The sequence below is a fragment of the Tasmannia lanceolata genome, unplaced genomic scaffold (assembly GCF_043159265.1).
Source record: "Tasmannia lanceolata isolate RefF3 unplaced genomic scaffold, GAP_Taslan_0.1 ptg000008l, whole genome shotgun sequence".
Taxonomy (NCBI): domain Eukaryota; kingdom Viridiplantae; phylum Streptophyta; class Magnoliopsida; order Canellales; family Winteraceae; genus Tasmannia; species Tasmannia lanceolata.
This window is the reverse complement of record NW_027518685.1, coordinates 5,296,000-5,315,026: the sequence shown is the minus strand read 5'-3', so window position 1 is coordinate 5,315,026 and position 19,027 is coordinate 5,296,000. Positions and strand designations below refer to the sequence as shown.

The following is a 19,027-nucleotide window of genomic DNA, read 5'->3' as shown; positions in this document are numbered from 1 at the left end:
CTCTTTCTCCATTCTGGTTAATGGGTCTCCCAAGGGCTTCTTCAAATCCTCGAATGGTCTTCACCAAGGTGACCCCATCTCACCCCTGCTATTCTGCCTCGTCATGGAACCCCTCTCCCTAATCTTTGAAGAAGCCTATTTTCGTAACCAATTCTCTACTCCTTTCATCCGTGGCAACATCTCCATCACCCACCTCCTTTTTGCTGATGATGTAATGATCTTTTCGAATGCCAGTCTCGAAACAGCTGTCGGAACGATTGAATGCATTAGAAAATTTCCCAATTGCACTGGTCTGGTAGTTAATTTCAGCAAGAGCGAAGTCATATCTGCTGGAACTCCCATCCCCCTCAGAAACAGAATCTGCCAAAATTTCAATATGCAGGAAGGCTCTCTTCCCATTAAGTACCTTGGTCTTCCTCTCACTTCTTCCTGTATGAATGCTAACCTCTGTCTCCCTCTCCTAACAAAGATAAGAGGCAGGATTAGCACTTGGAACAACAAGTTCCTCTCTCGTGCTGGTAGAATTGAGCTGGTCAAAACGGTCCTTAACTCCTATCATATCTTCTGGTCCTCCGCCTTCAATGTCCCTGTTGGTGTCATGAAGACCATCAAAAGACTGTTTAGAGACTTTATCTGGGCTGGAAGCAATCTTAACACAAAATACCACCCGATCAGTTGGGATACTCTTTGTATGCCTAAGGAGGAAGGAGGTGTTGGTCTTAGGAAGCTCGCAGACATAAAACTCTGCAGCCTGATTCAAGCTGTCTGGCAAATCTTGTTCGAAAGACCCTCTCCCGTGGAGTGCATGGATCTTCAGCAAGTTGTAGACACCCCATTTTGACTGAACCCTAAGAACCTAGTTTGATTAGAAAATATTTCAAATAGATGATCTAATGTCCCAAATCATACCCTAGTGTAGGTTAGGATCCCATTTAAATCTCTTTAAAATTTCGTTGAAATCCGAGGGGTTTTACTTCGTCAACGAGTGTAGTAGGTAGTATAGTGTGATAGTGTAAGAATAAGAGGAGCGTATTATCCAGACTAGAAAGTGGCTTAGGAGGAATAAAACGTGGGTAATTTGCTGCAAAAATGTGTACCTGGATAATCAGGGAAGTACGGATTTATATATATTTTATCTCGTTAAAGCTTTTACCCAAGGGTCGCCCTTTATTCTTCAAAGCACGAGCAATATACATGGGAGGGCTGTCCAGTCAATTAAAGGGGCGTAAAAATTAAGCAAACAATCGATAATACCAATGAGGCCTTTCATTTCAAAATAAAAATAAAAAAGGGTTTGTTAGATATTTCTAGAGAGAGAATAGCTCTAAGGTTTTTAGAGAGAGAAAATTTATATCTCGTTTTTTTTTTTTCCAAACCCTAGCTCGTTTCCATTTTCTTCGGCCTTCTTCTCTGGTCTTCTTCTCCGGTCGTCCTACCGGAGTGTCGATTGAGCTCCTCCTTGTGATTGTTTCACCTCTTGTTATTTTCTTTTCCATTCACTTCTCTGGAAAAACCTAGATCCAGCACAAAATAGAACCCTAACTCGATTTACCTCTTTTCCGATCTTCTTCTCCGGCCAAAATCTCACCGGATTCCGGCCTACCTCCGCCAAGGTTCTAGCTATATCTTCCTCCTGCCTGTTATCTCTTTCAGCAGCATCATCTTTCTTTGTTTAATTTCACCCTAGCTCCAGATCTAAAACCTTAATTTTTTCTTTTTCTTTTTCTTTCTTCTTCTTCGATTGATATTTTTAGACAAGATTGCCGGAGATCCGGTCTGCAAAATTCTTTTCTTATAACACTTGTTTTTCGTTATTGTTGTCCAGATCTGTTATTTTTTCCAACCTCAAGCCCTAGTTTCACCTTTTGCTTCTCTAAAACTCCAAAAACTATAGCTTCTCTTTGTTCAAGTCATCTCACTGTAAATCTGAATTTTTTTTCTCTCTGAAATTCATTTGATTCCTTGGTTCTATAGCTTCGGTTATTACATTTTCTTGTGGAAATCCATTGCGATTCAAGAGGAAAAAGCAAATAGATTCATTTAACAGGTATTTTCTCTTTGATTAGTGGCTAAATAGTTTATTTGTTCAAAATCTCTTAAAAAGGTTATTTTCAGCAAAATTTCAGAGGTTTAATGATGTGATTGCATGAGTGTTCGTGGAAATAGTGTGCTTAATGCTATGGATTTACGTTCTATAGTCTAAGTTCTTTTAGGTTTTGAAAATTTTGAAATGGTTTCACAAAATTCGAGAATGAGATGAATTTTTTTTTTAACTTTCTTTTAGCTGAGATTTTCTGTGTTAGAATGAGAAATATATAAAAAAAAATATGTTAGATTGGTTACAAATTATCTAGATTCTAATTTTATAGTTTTCTTTCGAGATCTTAAGCTTAGGGATCCGTATTTTCAGAGAGCTGTGAATGTAAAATTTTGTATTCTTTATTTTTCATAGTCATGAGCTATTAGCTATATCAGTATAACATGATTATTTGAAGTAGTAATTAATTGAAATCATTGAAAAAATTGATGTATCCTCATGATATCTGTTGAACAGTTACATTATTTATTGGAAGCCTGTAAAGATGGAGTCTGTAGTATAGATGAGAATTAGTAGTTTGGATGCAAACTAAGGTATAGTTCCCTTGTAATCCGAATCGAGAGGTATCTCTTTTATATCGCCACTCGTGCTATGCTATGGGGGTGGCACCTGTTTCGAGAGTTCCTTGGTAGAGCTCTCCTTCACGCGTGGATAATCCAAGAGGCCGCTGGGGGCTCGTCCCCCACCTCTCTCCCGGATCGGGGTCCACACAAGTACATCAAACAAAAGTCTATTTGGTGGGCCAAAATGCCCAAAAGCCTATCTTGGGGCTTTAGGTGAATCCTTAATGCTCGAGACTCAATAAAAAAGAATGTCTGCTACATCATTGGCCCTGGAAAAAATATCAATTTCTGGTCTCATCCTTGGCATCCGGGTGGTCCATTGCTCACTCATAACTCCATAGACACCACCCTCACCCCAATCCCCCTCAATGCCACTATTGACCAACTCTATGATGGAAAAACTTGGGATCCAATTCTTGAAACTCACCCCTACTCTGACATCAAGAGGATTATCAACACTGGTCTGTTTGTTCCTAGAGGCGTTGATCAACCCATTTGGATGCCTTCCCCGAATGGCAAATTCTCCTTCACGAGAGCGCCTGGAATTCTATCAAATCTCGAAACCCAAAACCTCCTTGGACCAAAACGGTGTGGTGCAAAGGCCATGTCCCAAGATACTCATTCACAGCCTGGCAAGCCGTTCAAAACAGACTCAGTACAATGGACAGACTCTGGTTCCTCCATCTCAACGACACTCGGTGCTTACTCTGTCATGCTGACCATGAGAATGTCAACCACTTATTCTTCTCCTGTTCCTACTCTTCCTGGGTATGGAGCACCATTCTTCGGCATTTTTCCATCCGAAGAAAACCAAAGAAGCTGTTGTCTGATGAAGAAAAATGGATCAGGAATAATTCTTCCGGAGATTACCAATCCTCCATTGGCATCAAATTAGCCTTTTCCACAACTATCTACCACCTGTGGAAAGAAAGGAACGACAAGCTCCATGGTAATCAACCCAACCATAAAACCCAAATCCTTCACCAGATCGTGTTTGCCATCGGCTCGAGGCTGCGCTCCCTTGGCCTGCATGCGAGGGACACGGCTATTGCCCGATCCACTGCTTCCAACTTTAACTGCCCCTGTATCCCTCCCCCCATCAGATCCCTTCAATGCCAATGGGTGAAGCCTCCCCCAAATTATATAAAACTGAATACTGATGCTTCTTTGGACGGGGACCTTGCTGGAATTGGAGGCATCATTAGAGACCATGAAGGGAACCCGAAATCTGCCTTCTCCTTGAATGTCCAATCTCAAAGCATTCATGGGCTTGAACTCCTAGCCATCCTACAAGGGATCAATCTTGCTAAAACTTCTCAGCCCAGCAACATTTGGATTGAAGTGGATTCCCTCCTCGTGGTGCAAATCATTGAGCAGAAAGTCGATTGCCCATGGAAACAAATTCCCCTCCTTTTCAGCATCGATAAAGGCCTGCGCGCGTTCACATCCTGGAAAATTACTCACCTTTGGAGAGAGGGCAATGCTGCTGCTGATTTCCTGTCCAAATGGTCCTGCCCCATCAAAGGTGAATGCCTCAACTGCGACGATCTCCCCTCTCACCTTGTCCATCTTATAGCTCTGGACTCGGCAGGGACGTTATACAATCGTCTTTAATGTATCAGGGAACTATTATTCTTGGCATCCTCTTGAGGCAGTTTCTGTCTCGGCTCAGGATCGTGTGAGGAGCCCTCTCCGGTTATAGCATCTCCATCTTATTCAGATCTGGTCATAGGCCCCCCTATTATTTCTTCTTTTTTGGACAAAGGCCCTTATTGTATTTCTCTTTTTTTGGCCATAGGCCCTTGTTTTGGCTGCTAACCTGTTGGGAGCTTGTTCCCTTTTTGTTGGCTTTTGAGCCCCCTTAGCTGTACTTTTTTATCTTATCAATAAATTCTGGTCAGGGTCCCGCCTAACCCCAGTTTACCAATCAAAAAAATAAAAAATAAAAATGTAGGGCGAAATCCGCACATACATTTTAGGAGTTTTGTGGGGTACAAAAAAATGGCACGTATCCCACAAAGATTTTCTAGCCAAAAAATGCCCCCTATCTACCCACAACGAAATCGCGTATTTAGACAATTTTCTGCACGCGCGAGTGATGCTCACATCAATCACGTCTCCCTTAAAATAATAATCCCTTCCTAAAAGCCCATTGCGATCAATCTAAACCTCTCAAATGGCTCTCTCTGTTTCAAACCCTAGTTACAGAAACCCTAATTCCTCAATCTCCATACCCTCGTTCTCTTCCTTCAATGGATGCCTTCAAATACCCCTCAGATTGAACAAATTCTCCTCGAATTCCTCTGCTTGGAAACTACCTTCGATTTTCTGCACTATCGCGCAAGATTTGCCAGTTCAAATGGAGAACGAGAGCAAACTTAGGGTTTCTTTGAGACTGGATTCTTTTGGTAGGTTTGGAAAATTCGGGAAAAAATACGTCCCTGAAACCCTAATGTACGCTCTCAGTGAGCTCGAATCCGCATTCCGGTCTCTTGGTGGAGATGTAGATTTTCAGGTTTGTAAAATTCTTCATTTTTTTTTGTTTATTTTTCTTCCTGATGAAAGGTCTTTTTCTTCCTGATGATTCTGGTAATTGGTCTTGTTTTGTAACTTAGATATGTTTCTGAGTTGTGTCTATTGATTGCATGATGGATTTTATTTGGAGAATTTGGTCTATTCTTGCCTTTTAATTTTTTATTTTACATGCTTTAATCTGTTCTTATTTTATTTACTGTATGTTGGATAGCTTTCTGTACTCTTATGAATGAGATTCTTTGATGATTGAGCTCAATTCCATATTTCAGTTGGAAGGTGCTCTGTGTATAAACAACAAGAATGTGGCATCAAGCTGCTTAACTGCTCAAAAGAGGTGGTTCTTTCAGGATTGTATCCATTTTGATGCTGTGATTGTTATGAAATGATGGATGTTCTCCTTTTTTTGTTAGATTTGATAAATGATGTTCTTTTTATGAGTTTATTTGTTTATGCGCTTTGCTACCAACCTCTGGTAGGTTGAGTGTAGAACCGTAGATACGCCTCGCTATGATTGTTTGCCAGCTCAATTAGCATGGTTTTTTCTTTAGGGGTGGAAGTTATGGGCCTTTTTACGGACTGTTTATTTGATTAAACACCTTGAGCTTTTATTTAATTTTTTATTCTTTTGCTATTTGGTCATATGGATTTTTCTTTTTTTACTTAATAGCTGTGTGCAGGCATTCAAGAAATTGTTTAATTAATGTTCATGATTTGAAGGAGTGGAGATACCATCATTTTTGTTCCTTATTTTTGCTGTTATTATTGTTTGGAAGCATCAATTTTTATAATTTTATTCTGTTGCTCAGCTTGTCTGTTTTTAATTATTATTATTTCATCTGTATTTTTTTTACAAGGCTTGGCTTGATTGGTTTTCTGCCACTCCCTATTTTTAATCCATATTGCTTTTTTTTTTAATTTGCAGAAAGAACTCGATGGGATTTTAAAAGATTATGTGGGCCGGGAGACCCCACTGTATTTTGCTGAGCGGCTTTCTGACCACTATAAACGCGCAAACGGTAAGGGCCCATACATATACCTGAAGAGGGAAGATCTTAACCACACTGGGGCACACAACCATACGGGTTTATACAATATAAAATCTCATTAGAGATAGATGTTCCTTTTTTTTTATAGATAGGGAGAGGGATTTGTAAGGGTAATCTAATAAAGAGCAAAATGGGGGAAAAGAGAAAATTAAAAGCCATTTCAGGCACAAAATTGTACCATTGGTAACCATGAAAATTTTGGGAGATTCTTATAGATATGTTTTGATGTAGGAGGCTTATTGTAGTTTTCCATTTATATTCTTTATGGCTCTGTTCACTTGCCTTCTTGAGAAAGGAAAGGAGAAGAAAGTAAGCCGAATTTTCCCGTGATTGGACATGATTTGACATTTTCCGCCGTTCACTTGTTTTCTCGGGAAAGCGGAATTACACAGGTGGAACATATAAATAATGACATGGAAACCAACTTTCTTGCACTTTCCCTCTAAATTTTCTCACCAAAAAGATGGGAAAATCACTTTCCTGAGAAAACAATTTTGCCTGCATACTTTCTTTTCCTTTCTCGGCCAAGTGAACAACGGAATTTTCTCACAAAAGGAATTTTTTCACAGTTTATTTTCCAGTTTTTCACGTCAGAATCTTTTCCTGCAGCTAGCAAACAAGTGAACAGAGCCTATAGAAGATATTATTCGAACACAGCCCGCGAAATCCTCACATTGTTTCTGGCCAAAAAGACCCCTCATCTACCCCCAACGAAATCGCGTAATTGCACGCGCGAGTGATGCTCACATTAATCACGTCTCCCTTAAAATAAAAAAGCCCATTCCTAAAACCCCATTGCTATCAATCTAAACCTCTCAAATGGCTCTCTCTGTTTCAAACCCTAGTTACAGAAACCCTAATTCCTCAATCTCCAAACCCTCGTTCTCTTCCTTCAATAGATGCCTTCAAATACGCCTCAGATTGAACAAATTCTCCTCGAATTCCTCTGCTCGGAAACTGCCTTCGATTTCATGCACTATCGCGCAAGATTTGCCTGTTCAAATGGAGAACGAAAGCAAACTTAGGGTTTCATTGAGACCGGATTCTTTTGGTAGGTTTGGAAGATTCGGGGGAAAATACGTCCCTGAAACCCTAATGTACGCTCTCAGTGAGCTCGAATCCGCATTCCGGTCTCTCGCTGAAGATGTAGATTTTCAGGTTTGTAATATTATTCATTTATTTTTGTTAGTTTTTCAAGGAATTGGAGAATTGGGGATGATTGTTTGTTTGAAAGGTCTTTTTCTTCCTGATAATTCTGGTAATTGGTCTTGTTTTGTAACTTCTGGTAATTGGTCTTGTTTTGTAACTTAGATATGTTTCTGAGTTGTGTCTATGGATTGCATGATGGATTTTATTTGGAGAATTTGGTCTATTCTTGCCTTTTAATTTTTTATTTTACATGCTTTAATCTGTTCTTATTTTATTTACTGTGTGTTGGATAGCTTTCTGTACTCTTATGAATGAGATTCTTTGATGATTGAGCTCAATTCCATATCTCAGTTGGAAGGTGCTCTGTGTATAAACAACAAGAATGTGGCTTCAACCTGCTTAACTGCTCAAAAGAGGTGGTTCTTTCAGGATTGTATCCATTTTGATGCCGTGATTATTATGAAATGAGGGATGTTCTCCTTTTTTTGTTAGATTTGATAAATGATGTGTTGTAGAAAATAAGATAGAACAGAACGCAGAAAATAGAACAAAAGAATTAATTGGGCAAGGTACTTCCGGGAAGCTATCTCTAAGATAGTAATTTCCCACGTCTAGATGCAGATGAACTCTTGAAATTCTATCTCCAGATACAACGCCCAACACCGAGAATTTTAACAGGATTGTAATATAATATAATTAATAATACCAATTACATTATTAGTAATATAATAATTTATAGAGGAAAAGGATTGTACGCTCGAGCGTACCAAGCTTATGGTACGCTCGAGTGTGCCCCAATCACATGGGTCCCACATTTTTTGTGGTGATCCAAAGCATTCATTTGCAAGGCCGTATCATAGATAGGGTGTGTACCAAAAATCAGCTCCATTGAATCATCCTAACCCCTCCAAAAGTGGAGGGCAAAAATGGGCAGATTTGTGGTCTGTCCATTTTTCCCTCCACAAACGGCTGGGTTAGGATGATCCTATGGAGCTGATTTTTGGTACACACCCCATCTATGTAAGGGCCTTTCAAATGAATGCTTTAGATCATCCTAACAAAGTGGGCCCATATGTGATTGGGCACTCGAGCGTACCATAAGCTTGGTACGCTGGAGCGTACAATCCTTTTCCTCTAATTTATAATATATAACATGATGTTCTTTTTACGAGTTTATTTGTTTATGCGCTTTGCTACCAACTTCTGGTAGGTTGAGTGTAGAACCGTAGATACGCCTCGCTATGATTATTTGCCAGCTCAATTAGCATGGTTTTTTCTTAAGGGGTGGAAGTTATGGGCCTTTTTATGGACTGTTTATTTGATTAAACACCTTGAGCTTTTATTTAATTTTTTATTCTTTTGCTATTTGGTCATATGGATTTTTGTTTTTTTACTTAATAGCTGTGTGCAGGCATTCAAGAAATTGCTTTATTAATGTTCATGATTTGAGGGAGTGGAGATACCATCATTTTTGTTCCTTATTTTTGCCGTTATTATTGTTTGGAAGCATCGATTTGCATAATTTTATTCTGTTGCTCAGCGTGTCTGTTTTTAATTATTATTATTTCATCTGTATTTTTTTTTACAAGGCTTGGCTTGATTGGTTCTCTGCCACTCCCTATTTTAATCCATATTGCTTTTCTTTTTTTTTTAAATTTGCAGAAAGAACTCAATGGGATTTTAAAAGATTATGTGGGCCGGGAGACCCCACTGTATTTTGCTGAGCGGCTTTCTGACCACTATAAACGCGCAAACGGTGAGGGCCCACACATATACCTGAAGAGGGAAGATCTTAACCATACTGGGGCACACAAGATCAACAATGCTGTTGGACAAGCTTTGCTCGCCAAGCATTTGGGGAAAAAACGCATCATAGCTGAGACAGGAGCTGGTCAGCATGGAGTTGCAACTGCTACTGTATGTGCGAGATTTGGTTTGGAGTGTATTATATACATGGGTGCTCAAGATATGGAGAGGCAATCCCTAAATGTTTTCAGAATGCGGCTTCTCGGGGCAGAGGTTTGTTGTTGCTATCCTTGTTTGTAGCAATTGTGACCCTTAGAGCTATTTTTTTATTATTTCTCATTCACTGCAAAATTATTGTGGTGCCGGGAAATTCATATGGCAGCAGGAATTTCTCCAAATTCTATTTAGACATCTTCTAAATACTTCTATTGGAAAAAATATGCATTGGGATGCTGTCCCTTTTTCCAAGGCACAAAGCTATCAAAGAAAGCAGTAGTGTAAAGATATTTACTCTAAATCACTTTAAAATAGTGTACCAATGACCACTAGTCAACTACCTATAGATGCATCAACCATGTTCTCAATTAGTATCTGTTGTTGAAAAACAAAACTCAACTTATTAATCTGTTTTTGAATTCTGTTGGCATACCGCAATCAGAACTGCTCAACTTATTAATCTGTTTTTGAATTTTGTTGGCATACCCCAATCAGTAACTGGACTAGTGACTTGCTTGTCGTTGTAAAATTCTTAAGGATTTTTTAGAGATTGAGGAAATCATAGAAGACTAGAAAAGAATGGATAGAAATAAAATCTGATCCGGGACCTTTATTGGTTGAAGCCTACTATTGGATAGGTTCAGCTTCATACTGTGACTAACACCTAGGTTAGCTTCCTAGGCATTCAGATCCAACATAATCTGAAAGATGCAATTTTGGTTTCCTCCCATCATAAATTTTGGACTAAAGTTGTATTTATGCAGAAAGCACTGTGTATTGGACTTGGTGCTCACTGCTCAGATCCAGGACCAAACTGAGCAAGGTGTCCAAGTTGTGCTTTTGTATAATGATCAAAATTCCTACCCTCTTTTTTTGTCACTCAGGAACTTAAATTAGGGATAAGTTTTTTTTGTTACGAACTGATATACAAAGTTAAGATTTGATAGCGTTACCATCATGATTTATGTTACCTATTTTTCAATGACTTCTAAAGTTGAATTGTGAGCACTTTGATAATAAATATTTCACAACTACTTCTAAGGACTTTAAAATAGTGACAGGTTATTTTCTCATGAATTGCTATACAAAGTTAAGATTTGATTGCGTTTATGCCTTTTTCCATCATGATTTATAATAATTATTTCGCAATTACTTTAGAGTCGAATTGTGAAGACTTTGATACTGTGACAGTTACTCATCAATTTGAATTGCTTTTCAAAGTTTGTAGATCAAAGTCTTTGCGAGGATGGTCTGAAGGTGTTAAGATCTTAGCCCTCTCAGGAATTGGCTGAAGTTATTCTTTGGGAAAAGATTGGGTGAGAGTTGAGGGGAGTAGGTGGAGGTGCATGGCCATCTTCTAATCCTATGTTGCCTTATGGTTGACCTTCCACCCAAAGGCCCCAATTTGCAACACCACTTATTAAGTTGCCATTGAATTGTATCTCAGCCATTTCTGTTTTTGAGTTTCTGCCACATTTTCATTTTGCTTTGATTTGGAGGTATCACCTTCAACCCAAAAGGTCCAACTGGTGATACCACCTCTAAGTAACCATTGAATTATATATCTGCCATTTCTGTTTTTGAGTCTCTGGTGTATCTTCATTTTGCTTTGAATTGTGGGTATCACCTTTACCCACATTTTGCAGATGAGCAACCATTGAAAAGGGACATAGAATTTTTAGCTGGGAGAGTGAATTCAAACATCCCATGCCATGATTCTCTTGTTAATGATTATCAAATTATTAAAAAATTAAGTGAAAGTTGCTTGCGTAAATCAGAAAATAAAATAAAATAAGCATCCCTCTCTAGATTTTTTCATAAGTAGTCATACTACTGCTGCTACTAGAAAACTCTACTTGAAAGGAAGGTTGATTTATCTTGTTGATCTCAGCCCCTCAATTATGAAATGTCGAATATAATTGTGAAAAAGCAACCATCGCTGGACCTGAAAGGAACCCTAAAGTTTATATGTTTTTGGGCATCTTGTTTTTCACATGTAAAACTAAGTTGAATTTCTGTGAACATTGAAAATAAGGAAATTAATTCATGATCTAGTCAACACAAGCAACATTTGAGCCAATATACAGATACCTTCTTCATCCAATGACTTGAGCTGAGCTTTTGCTGTTAACATTTAATTGAATGTGGCTTATTGCCTCCTTGAATGCCATCATCAATTCATTACCAGTTTTTAATTTCTCAAGATATATGATTCTATGATTTGTAACAACTGTCTCATACCTTCTTGATACATGACTCACTTTTTGTTTAAAGTTACCAAATAACCAATTTTCTAAGCAAGCAATGAATGTTGGTTAGCTGCTATTCTTCATTACTGTTTTTCTTTGCTATGCTATTAACTTTTATCAAAGCAATTAATCTTTACGCCATGTAGGTAAGAGCGGTTCATTCTGGGACAGCCACGCTAAAAGATGCCACATCAGAGGCTATACGTGACTGGGTAACTAATGTGGAGTCAACCCATTACATTTTGGGGTCTGTTGCAGGCCCACATCCATATCCAATGATGGTCAGAGAATTTCATGCAGTGATTGGCAAAGAAACCAGAAAACAGGCAATGGAAAAATGGGGTGGAAAGCCAGATGTGCTGGTTGCTTGTGTTGGTGGGGGTTCAAATGCAATGGGGCTCTTTCATGAGTTCGTTGAGGATAAAGATGTAAGGCTAATTGGGGTAGAGGCTGCAGGCTTTGGATTGGACAGTGGTAAGCATGCCGCTACTTTAACAAAGGGGGAGGTAGGTGTTCTACATGGGGCTATGAGTTATTTGTTGCAGGACGATGATGGTCAAATAATTGAGCCTCATTCTATTAGTGCTGGGTAAGAATTACAAATTGGAATTTCCTCTTGTTGTTCCCCCCTATTTGTGCCTTTCTATACATAATTTATCTGCCCTTACACTGTCAGTATTAATCCTTTCCTTCATCTTGTATAGCTTGGATTACCCTGGGGTTGGACCAGAGCACAGTTTTCTCAAGGATATAGGACGTGCTGAATACTATAGTGTCACCGATCAGGAGGCACTAGAAGGTACAACTTAAATGCATTTTATTTGAAGATACAGGTGCCACAAAGTGCACAGAAAATATATGATTCCATATTTCCTGACTTACAATCTTGCAATTATGTATGGTAATATAATCTATACCCATGCTTTTGACTGAGCTAAATCCAGTGACATTAAGCTTTGAGAAAAAAGAGGCGACATAAAAGCTCGCCCTAGGGATGGAGGCATTTTCTCCCTCTCGTCTCCCTTTTCTCATCCCCCCCTCTCTCTCTCTCTCTCTCGTTCCCCCCTCTATCTCTCTCTCTCTTTTTGGAATCTCTCCCTCTCGTCTCTCCCCATTACTGCTTTTTGAGTCTCGCCCTATTTCTCTCGTCTCTCCCTGTTTTTCTCGTCTCTCCCATTGTTGGCAAAAGATCAGCCGCGGAGGTCGAATCGGGATCCCTAGAGGCCAGATCTGGAGCATGATTTTTTTCCAGGGTGGCTAGATCTAAGGCTGTGGAGGTAGGGTCTGGGGCCGTGGAGGCTGGATTGGGAGCCGTGAAGGCCGAATCTAAAGCCATGGAGGCCGTGAAATGGGATCTGGAGCCGGAAAAACCGTGGAGGTTGCCGGAGGCCATGAAAGGCTGTGGGGTGTTGGACTTGAAGCCGTGGAAGGCCAGCTATAAGCGCTGCGAGGCCATGGATTATCGGAGCCGGAGGCCATGAGGGATATGGGAGGCTGTAGATCGACGGATTTAACAATAGGGTGTTTGGGTTTAACTGTAGGAAGTTGTGGTCTTCGAAATCAAGATTGTGGGTGGCCTGAGGATGGGCGTGATGGCCAGTGGAGGCTCGATTTGGAGCATGGCTCTTCCGTGGTGGCTAGATCTAGGGCTGTGGAGGCAGAATCTGAGACCGTGGAGGCTGGATTGGGAGCCGTGGAGGCCGTGAAACTAGATCTGGATTAGAGGAAAACTGTGGAGGTTGCCGGAGGCCGAGGGGTGCTGGACCTGGAGCCGTGAAAGGCCATCTATAGCTTGATGACGATGGTGATGGCTGAAACTCCCCTCGTGGAATTGATTTTTGTGGAATAGACGTAGAAGGGATTAGAGGATGACCTGCCGGATTTTGGTGGTGGTACAAGGTGGAGGCCGCCTGAGAACCGATGGTGTTGTTGGGTAGTCGGCTATCGTGCATGGTTAGGGGCCCACATTAGCTCTTGGCCTTCGAGCGGGATTTTTGAAAATCGAATTCGGATTGTGGTGGAAAAGTCTGTGTGACGTGGCAGGTCACGGTTCTGACTTTATGGGCCCCACAATAGGGCCTTTTGTTGGATTCGTTACAATGAAGGCTTGGGTAATGTAAGGGGTAGTATGAGGGGTAATGGGCTTTTCTTTTGGGCCAAAGAGAATGCTCCTAGGCAATTCATACTATGTAAATTTGGTGGGACTACTGGTCCCCATTGTAAATTTTGCTAGTATGAATGTATTTGTTAATTTTCAAAAAAATAAAATCCAACGACATTAATGGCATGCGAGCGACATTAATGGCAAGCGACTCATTGTTTTTTGCTTTCCGTCCCGGTTTTCTTTCATTTGCAGTAAAAAAGCTCAAAGTCAGTTGGTTGTTTCTCATAATTAGTTGAGTGAACTCCCTTTCTTTTAATTGGAGATAGTTCTATTTTCTGAAGTCCCATCTGCCAATTCCATATTCAGTAAGATTATTTTTTTGCAGTCAAATTATTATGATTATCTACCTTTTTTTTTTTTTTTTGATTGGCAAGCTGCGGTTAGGCAGGACCCCTACCAGAATATTAGATAAAAGGAATGCTCTACTATTTGAAAACATGTTCATATTTTACAAAAAATTGACAGTTCATTCCTCAGTGACATTGAAGTGCCGCAAACATATATCTGTATCCTTAACCATTGATTCTTTTGTGATATTTGTTATTAAACTTGTGGTTATTCTGCAACTTTTTTTTTTTTTTTTTACTGGCGTGCACCCCTTGATGTCTCTCTTGTGTGTGTTATTATTTTTTCATACAGCTTTCAAACAAGCATCTCGACTTGAGGGTATTATCCCAGCTCTGGAGACTTCTCATGCTTTGGCTTACTTAGAGAAGCTCTGCCCCACTCTACCCGATGGTGCGAAGATCGTTCTGAATTGCAGCGGCAGAGATAAGGATGTCCAAACTGCTATCAAATATCCGGAAGTTTGATGGAATTTGTTTTGTGCCATTTGTTTCAATCAGTATCTTAAACCTGTCAAATAAACAGAATGTCTCCTTATTTATTTACAGTTTGGTTTTTTCTTAGGTGAAGAAGTGGAAAGGATTTTGATCTTCGCAATTCTGGGTCATGTTTCCATTCTGTACCAATAAAAAAAAAATAAAAATGTTTCCATTCTGAATGTAATATGAGCATTGGAACTTTGTTCATTCTGCAGGAACCATCAAAGTTAAGCTTAACAAAACACAGGGGAGGAATAGTCTAACTGGGATCAGCTTAGTCAGGTGAATCTTGCTAAGACGAATTATGTCCCATGATATAACGAGAGAATTGCTATCAATGTTTTTGAATTCTAGGAGAATACTAGCCTTTCAACAACCAGTGAGAATACCCACTAGTTCAATCTATGGCAAATATTGGCCATATCTTTGAAGATCATTTTATTCATTTCCTTCCAAATAACTCACAAGAATGCTAGAAGGGATAAACTCCAGTTTTTGACCTCTTCTAGGACAAGAGGCAAAGCCCAACCCTCGAGTAATTCTTCAATGTGAGCAGAGAAAACGTAGACATTATTGAATAACACAAGCACAATTACCCAGATTGCTCCTGTCATCATGCAATATATAAAAAGGAGTTTTTATATGGTGTAAAAGCCCTTATAGTCCCTTATTTTTAAAAAAGTACTGTACCGAACACATCATAGAATGATCCAAACCGTCCATAAGATGGAACAAAACGTAAATAGGTTGTTCCCCAAAAATCATTTCCATAGGATCATCCCAACCCTCTGATCTGTAGAAGTTTCTATAATATGCAGTTCTTTATAGATCGGAGGGTTGGGATGATCATCTTTACTTATAAAATATATGCTCACCTATTTACCGACACAATATACATTACGCCCACCTGTTACATAGCTCCTATGTGCATAGCTCAAAAAACAAGTGGTTTTTTAGAAAGTTCAATGTGGCCACTCTGTTCAAAGATCCAAACTGTTCAATTGTTGAGCTTGGATGTAGATAGGTTGTGCCCCAAAAATCATCTCCAACGAGTGATCCTAACCGTCCAATCTAATACGATGGGCAGCATCTCTCTGGGATTAATGGAGCACAACCGATTTACGTCAAGGCTCTACAGATGAACAGTTTGGATCTTTGCACAAAGTGGCCCCAGTGAACAGTTTGGATCTTTGAACAAACTGCCCCATTGAGACGATTTTTTAGGAGTTGAGATCATCGAATGGAGTTGATTTTTTTTGGTACATTTATGCTGGACCCTAGCAACTGGATGGTTTAGATCTTTAAACAATGTGGGTCCACTCTATTTTAACAAAAACACAAGCAAGCATATTTATTAAAAAATTCATTGCAGCCCATATTATTCCATTATCCAAGTCATTCATTTGATGAGCCCCATTGTAAATAGGCCTTTCCTGAAAAATCATATCCATATGATGACCCTAACTTTCTGATTTGTAAAGGTTGATCGGAGGGTTTGGATCATCTGATGGAGATAATATTATGGGTAAGGCTTCTTTACGTTGGGGCCAACAAATGGATGGTTTGGGTCTTTGAAGCCAAGTAGACCGAAATGAATTTTTTTTTTAAATATACTTTTTATGGATCCACCTTCTCGAACGATCTAAATCATTTATTAGTGGGCCCACCGAGGGTTTGTCCTCAAAGATAGAGGAGAGGGATAGTTGACCGTGAGAGCGAGCGAGAGAGAAAGAGAAATGATTGTACAATGTTGTACGGCGGACCGACGGGCGGTAAAAGGGGGTGAATTCATCCTTATAGTGGATCCACTAGAAGCCGTAGCCCATTTCCCTTTCGATCCACGCAAAAAGAGGAGAAAGACGTGGCATGGTGCACTCCGTATTAAGTTGGATAAGTATGGATGAAAAACATTTCTATGGAAAATAATTTCCTAAGGCCCTGTCTGGACTTTCCTAAAAAACATTTCTGTCGAAAACAATTTCCCCAGGAAAAGTTTTCTGTCTACTCGATCTTAATGGAAACTGATAGAGTCATGGCTTATTTAAAGGGATATCATTATAAATTGAAGGTACTACTAAATTAAATTTGAACTGATGGGATTCAAGTTACTTTTTCCGTCCGAAATCAATTGAAAAGTAAGAAAATTGCCTGACTTAGAAAATTCTTGCAATCCAAACAAGGCCTATGGGTACGTCTTGTGGTTTCATTCGGTATGAGATGTTGTAGGAGAGACAAGGAGAATGTCGTAGGAAGTAGTAGTAAAGCATAAGAGTTACTTGTTTGTTTTATTTTGTAGGAGATACAAGAAAAGTGCGGTAGAAGTAGTAGTGAAGTTGGGAGTAAAGTTTGGTATGGGTTCAAATCCTATTGGACGCAATTTATTTCCATCTATTTTTGTAAATTGCTATACAAAGAAAGATATTTTGAATGATTCGAACCAAACGAATGTCACCTCTAGGTGGGAGAAGATCATCTTTGAAAAGCAGTTTGGTCCCATCCACTAGAGCTTGAAGAATTCTCAAGGGATCAGCATATTCAGGCCCATTACATTGTTGTATCCTTGTGGATATTTCTCTTTCTAACCATACAATCTGAAGAATTCCCAAGGGACCAGCATATTCAGGCCCAATACGTTGTATCCTTGCGGATATTTCTCTTTCTAACCACACAATCATGAGTACTCCTATTGTGATCCCCGATACAGGAGTAAAAATAGGGACAAGCATCCCTATAAGGCCATAGCCTTCTTTTAAAGATTTCGATCTGGCAAAACAAGTAAACTTCTCATCAATTGTTTGGGTAGAAAAAATATGGTAAAAATGTGAAAAAAGGAAGATGAGGAAATTGAGGGTTGCTATCAAAGGAAGGGGTATAAAAAAATGGATGACATTATAAAAAAAAATTGCAACTAAAGCATCAATTCATATTCTTCTTCTTTCCCATAGCATAAGCGGTTTGAACATTTACAAACCCGTTTCAATGAATTTCAAAGAATGCGGCGAAATGCTATTATATATTAGTAATCTACTTCACCTATTATGGGCATATATTTTACTCTCATTCGGTATACGCATCAGATAAATGTGGCAAATGGTATAGGCATAACCATATTTTGATAATAGGCACCAACTCAACTTGTTTGATAAGCTTTAATCAGCTGTCAAAGGCTGATGACAGATAGACCTGGCAAAAAGCGACCCGTGCCCGCGGGTCGACCCGGCCCGCCCGCAAATTTGCGGGCACGGGTCTACTTTTAGTGACCCGTCAAAAACTAACCCGCGAGTGACCCAACCCGCAAAAACACGGGTGGGGTCGGGTCAACCCGCGGGCACCCGTATTTTTACAGTATAATTTAATTATTTTGAGAAATGTTATCATCACTGCTGTTTTTTATGTGGGAACTCCTCACTTTATAAAAAGTGCGGTATGGCCTGCACCATAGGATTATCCAAACCGTCCATTAGATGGGGCATAGCCTAAATAGGTTATGCCCCAAAATTATTTCCATTGGTTGATTCTAACCCTCCGATCTATAGAAGGTTAGGATCAACCCTCTAACATTCATATTGGAGGGCTATGATCATCCTATGGAAATGATTTTTGAAGCATAACCTATTTAGGCTATGGCCCATCTAATGGACGGTTGGATCATCCTATGGTGTGGGCCATACCATACTTTTAATAAAGTGATAGTGCGCTCGTATGAAACCAGTAGTGTTGATAACATTTTCATCTTTTTTTATTTTATAATAATTTGCTACCAAGCTTCTCCTCTCGGCAAGTGGCAATGGTGGTGCAAAGATGCAGGCAATGGGAATGGTGCTAGAAAGTAAAAAAGTAATCATTACACAAAAAAATGTAAAATAGCTAAAGTATAAAAGTTTTAAATGAAAAATTACAAGAAAATGGTTATAAAACTGTAAAATTAAGAAAAAAAACACCAATAAATTATGTAAGGTTATGACAATTACCGAAATAAATATATAAGGTTATGACAATTACCGAAAGAAACACATACGTTAAACTCATAAAATTATTACAATCCAATAAAATATATAATGTTATTACAATTACTGACAAAAACCCGTACCGTAAACTCAGAATAATTATTACAATCCCAATTTAAGGTTACCCGCGGGTTTACCCGTAACTGCCCGGGTGGGGTCTGGGTACATGAAATGGCTATCCTTAGGATCGCGGGTATTTTTTACCCGTACCCGCACGGGTTACCCGTTTGCCAGGTCTAATGACAGACAGCTTATGGGGAATTGTAACAGACAGTTGGACATATAGGACACGGTGAGTTAGCACCTACTATCAAATCATGATTATGCCTATATCATTTCCCTAAATATAATTGTATAATGAAACTATTGGTCTCACGTTGACGGTATTATAAGATGAAAGGGTGACAATTTGTGAACCCAGATTTGGCTT

The 19,027-nt window shown here is 39.4% G+C and overlaps 1 protein-coding gene across 3 annotated transcripts; it reads left to right on the top strand.

Annotated features, from left to right (window-relative positions):
- Positions 1-1,293: 1,293 nt before the first annotated feature.
- LOC143884060 (tryptophan synthase beta chain 1) lies at positions 1,294-14,797 on the top strand. Of its 3 annotated transcripts, XM_077387430.1 has the most exons (7): positions 1,294-2,047; positions 6,119-6,212; positions 6,852-7,400; positions 9,054-9,410; positions 11,749-12,191; positions 12,307-12,401; positions 14,406-14,797. In XM_077387430.1, exons 3-7 carry the CDS (start codon positions 7,062-7,064, stop codon positions 14,576-14,578), a joined length of 1,407 nt encoding a protein of 468 aa, XP_077243545.1. In that variant the 5' UTR covers positions 1,294-2,047; positions 6,119-6,212; positions 6,852-7,061; the 3' UTR covers positions 14,579-14,797. The 3 variants fall into 3 exon arrangements, with proteins under 3 accessions (XP_077243545.1, XP_077243546.1, XP_077243547.1); XM_077387431.1 differs by lacking the exon at positions 6,852-7,400; XM_077387432.1 differs by lacking the exons at positions 1,294-2,047; positions 6,852-7,400 and adding an exon at positions 4,813-5,176.
- The last annotated feature ends 4,230 nt before the right edge of the window (positions 14,798-19,027 follow it).

Bases quoted from the DNA above. Each gene is read 5' to 3' on its own strand.
- LOC143884060 (XM_077387430.1), top strand. From the start codon at position 7,062: ATGGCTCTCTCTGTTTCAAACCCTAGTTACAGAAACCCTAATTCCTCA. The intron at 9,411-11,748 runs GTTTGTTGTTGC...TACGCCATGTAG, and splicing joins TGCGGCTTCTCGGGGCAGAG to GTAAGAGCGGTTCATTCTGG. The intron at 12,402-14,405 runs GTACAACTTAAA...TTTTTCATACAG, and splicing joins CGATCAGGAGGCACTAGAAG to CTTTCAAACAAGCATCTCGA.